Source organism: Theobroma cacao, chromosome 8 (genome assembly GCF_053813885.1).
Source record: "Theobroma cacao isolate CCN51 chromosome 8, ASM5381388v1, whole genome shotgun sequence".
Classification (NCBI taxonomy): Eukaryota; Viridiplantae; Streptophyta; class Magnoliopsida; order Malvales; family Malvaceae; genus Theobroma; species Theobroma cacao.
Window position 1 is genome coordinate 5,714,348 of NC_142646.1, and position 2,631 is coordinate 5,716,978.

A 2,631-nucleotide genomic window follows, 5' to 3' on the forward strand; every position below is an offset into this window, starting at 1 on the left:
TTTAAATAAGTGAATCTTCTTGTACTAAAAAAGAAAAAAAAATCAGTGAAATCTTCATCATTGCGCAATTATTGTCATGGATTGCTTGCTATAGAGAATGATGAAAGATGAACTAAGTCAACTAGATAAACGGAGGAGATCGAATGGAATGCATATGAAAATAAGAGTGTTGAGAGCTTATGCCATCCTCTTGTTAAAAAGCACTGCTCTATACTGTAGACAATTTTCAGTGGGTCCTTTTCCTACTGAGCCCTAATAACCTTCAATTATGGCATTAATCACTTTTTTCAAAATTCATATAAATGTATATATATTAACGCTTGGATTTTTTCTAGGCTAATTAAAGTTAATTTTAGGAATTATTGATCAATATTTTTCTTACGAAAAATCAGCTTCAATTATTTTCTAACCAAAAAAGCTTTTTTTCCCTTAATTTTCCCCTTGCAGGTTAAGAGAGCCATTTCAATCGCTTGACCAAGTCTGTTTATATATTTACCATACTCAGTCAGCTTGCTCGCTGGGGTTCGACTAAAGTAGAAGCTTTCCTTCTTTCATTATTATTAGTAAAGCATGGGATTCTCAAAGGAAGATGGGTTGATTTCAAAAACTATATCCATGGTTTTATCCCTCTGTAGTATCATTCCCCGGTCATTTAGGTTTCAATGTCCCATGCAAATCCAAAAAGAAGGCACCGCTTATAAACATCTCCTGCTACCAGGTCTCAAAACCCTAATATATGCACCAGGAACCCCCCCAACTCAAAGTCCAACTCACTCAAATCCTCTCATCATCCATTCCTACACAATCCCACATGCAGTGCATTCTTTCCAATCCTTGTTCCGATCCTTAAGCACTCACTCTTCATCATACTCTTCTTGGTCCTCTGGGATGGACGATATGCTTGGGACTGAAAGTGGAGTTTACATGAGCCCTGACGAATTGCGAATGCTAGAGATGGAGAGAGCATATGGGAATCGTGATTACAACCCGGATAAGAGAAAGCGAGGGCCTGCAATGAAAGGAGCATATCCGCCTGCGATTCCTTTGCTAGCAAGAACAGGGAATATGCCAGGTCACATGCCATGGATTTTAAGGAGACATTACAGGAATGGGAGGCTCATTCTTAAAGAAGAGAAAGTGAAGTATCATGAATATTTTGAAGCATACAGAGAAAATGGTCGGCTTATTCTCGAGCTTGTGTCTTTAGATGATACTTTTACATGCTGTCACGCGGTTTATGAGGAAAAAGATGAGGAAGTGGAGCTAGAAAACTCTGAATTTTTCCAAGGAGAGGAATTAGAGAAGGTCGAAGAATATGATGACGAAGAACCAGAAGCTGATGGTGATGATGAAGATAATGGCTATTTGTACGTACCAAGGTTCAACAACAATCTCATCAGTTTTTCAGTGCCTGAATTCTATCATGGGAATGAAAGATATGGAGATCCACGCAAGTGCTTGACGTATTCGGGTAGTTTTATATCCGAATTGAGTTCAATATTTTGCAATGCTGGTGAGCAAGAAGGCAGTTCAGTTCCTTTGGCATTCTGCAATATTATTCCTCCCATAACTACTAGTACTACTGCATGTGATGTATCTTGTTTGGTTAAGTAGATTAAATTCTGACTGTCAAGAGATAGAAGCTATCAAGCTAGTGTAACTCGACCGTCCTTTTAGTTTGTTCAGTTCAATATTGATTACTTCTTTAGAAGCAGCATAAATATAGTTTTGTATAATAAAGTAACTTCTTAAGAACCTTATTTTTTATTCTAATAATCGGGTTTGAACCTTTTGTGATTTTGTATAAGAGAATTGGAAACAGTTGACCCTTTATTTTTCATGTGAGGTTACTTGGAAATTGTGGGCTGCTTGCTGCAACATGTGAGGGATTAATTGGGTGAGCCCAGGTGAAGCGGGTGCCTTCTTTACCGCATGGAATGCAACTCATCTTGATAAAGGAAGGGTTGAGGTGTGGAGAATGGGTTATTTTGCAATTCTTTAGTCTATCTGGTTACAAAAAAACGAGATGACTTTTAATGGAAAGTTGTGGGACCGCTTTCAAATTTTTGACTTGGTAAAGACTAGGATGGCATGGTGGACAAGATCCAAATGGAAAGATGAAACAAGCTCAGTTATGGATATATTTAGAACCCCTCAGCAGACCACTTTGTCTAAAAAACCTTTAAAAAAGAAGATTACTGTTGAATGGAAAGCTCCTAATCATGGCCAACTCAAGTTTAATATTGATGGAGCTGCTAAGGGAAATCCTGGAGAGTTCGGCATCGGAGGAGTTCTTAGAGACAGCCATGGCAGAGTTTTTATCACCTTTTCCAAAGCCACGGGTGTGGGAGATGCAAATAGAGCCGAATTCTTAGCTATTAAAGAAGCACTTCTCATTTATGTGGCCTCCAATAGGGTAGATTCTCATCAGCTTGTCTTAAAGAGTGATTCTGTTAATGTTATTAAATGGGTTAAATGTCCCGAAATAGTGCCATGGCGCCACAGGAAACAAATTCTTCATATCATCAAACTGACACGTAAACTGAAGGAATGGCTTATCTTTCATATTACCAAATCTGCTAACAGTGTTGCGGACTCGCTTGCTAAGGTAGGGGTGGGGAAAGAAACTGA

The 2,631-nt window shown here is 38.5% G+C and overlaps 1 protein-coding gene across 1 annotated transcript; it reads left to right on the top strand.

The window, feature by feature from the left end:
* The first annotated feature begins 570 nt into the window (after positions 1–570).
* LOC148761134 (uncharacterized) lies at positions 571–1,614 on the top strand. The gene has a single exon (XM_088809044.1). It carries the CDS (start codon positions 571–573, stop codon positions 1,612–1,614), a length of 1,044 nt encoding a protein of 347 aa, XP_088665170.1.
* The last annotated feature ends 1,017 nt before the right edge of the window (positions 1,615–2,631 follow it).

What these genes read in the sequence shown, in the direction of transcription:
- LOC148761134 (XM_088809044.1), top strand. Translation starts at nt 571, where the DNA reads ATGGGATTCTCAAAGGAAGATGGGTTGATTTCAAAAACTATATCCATG.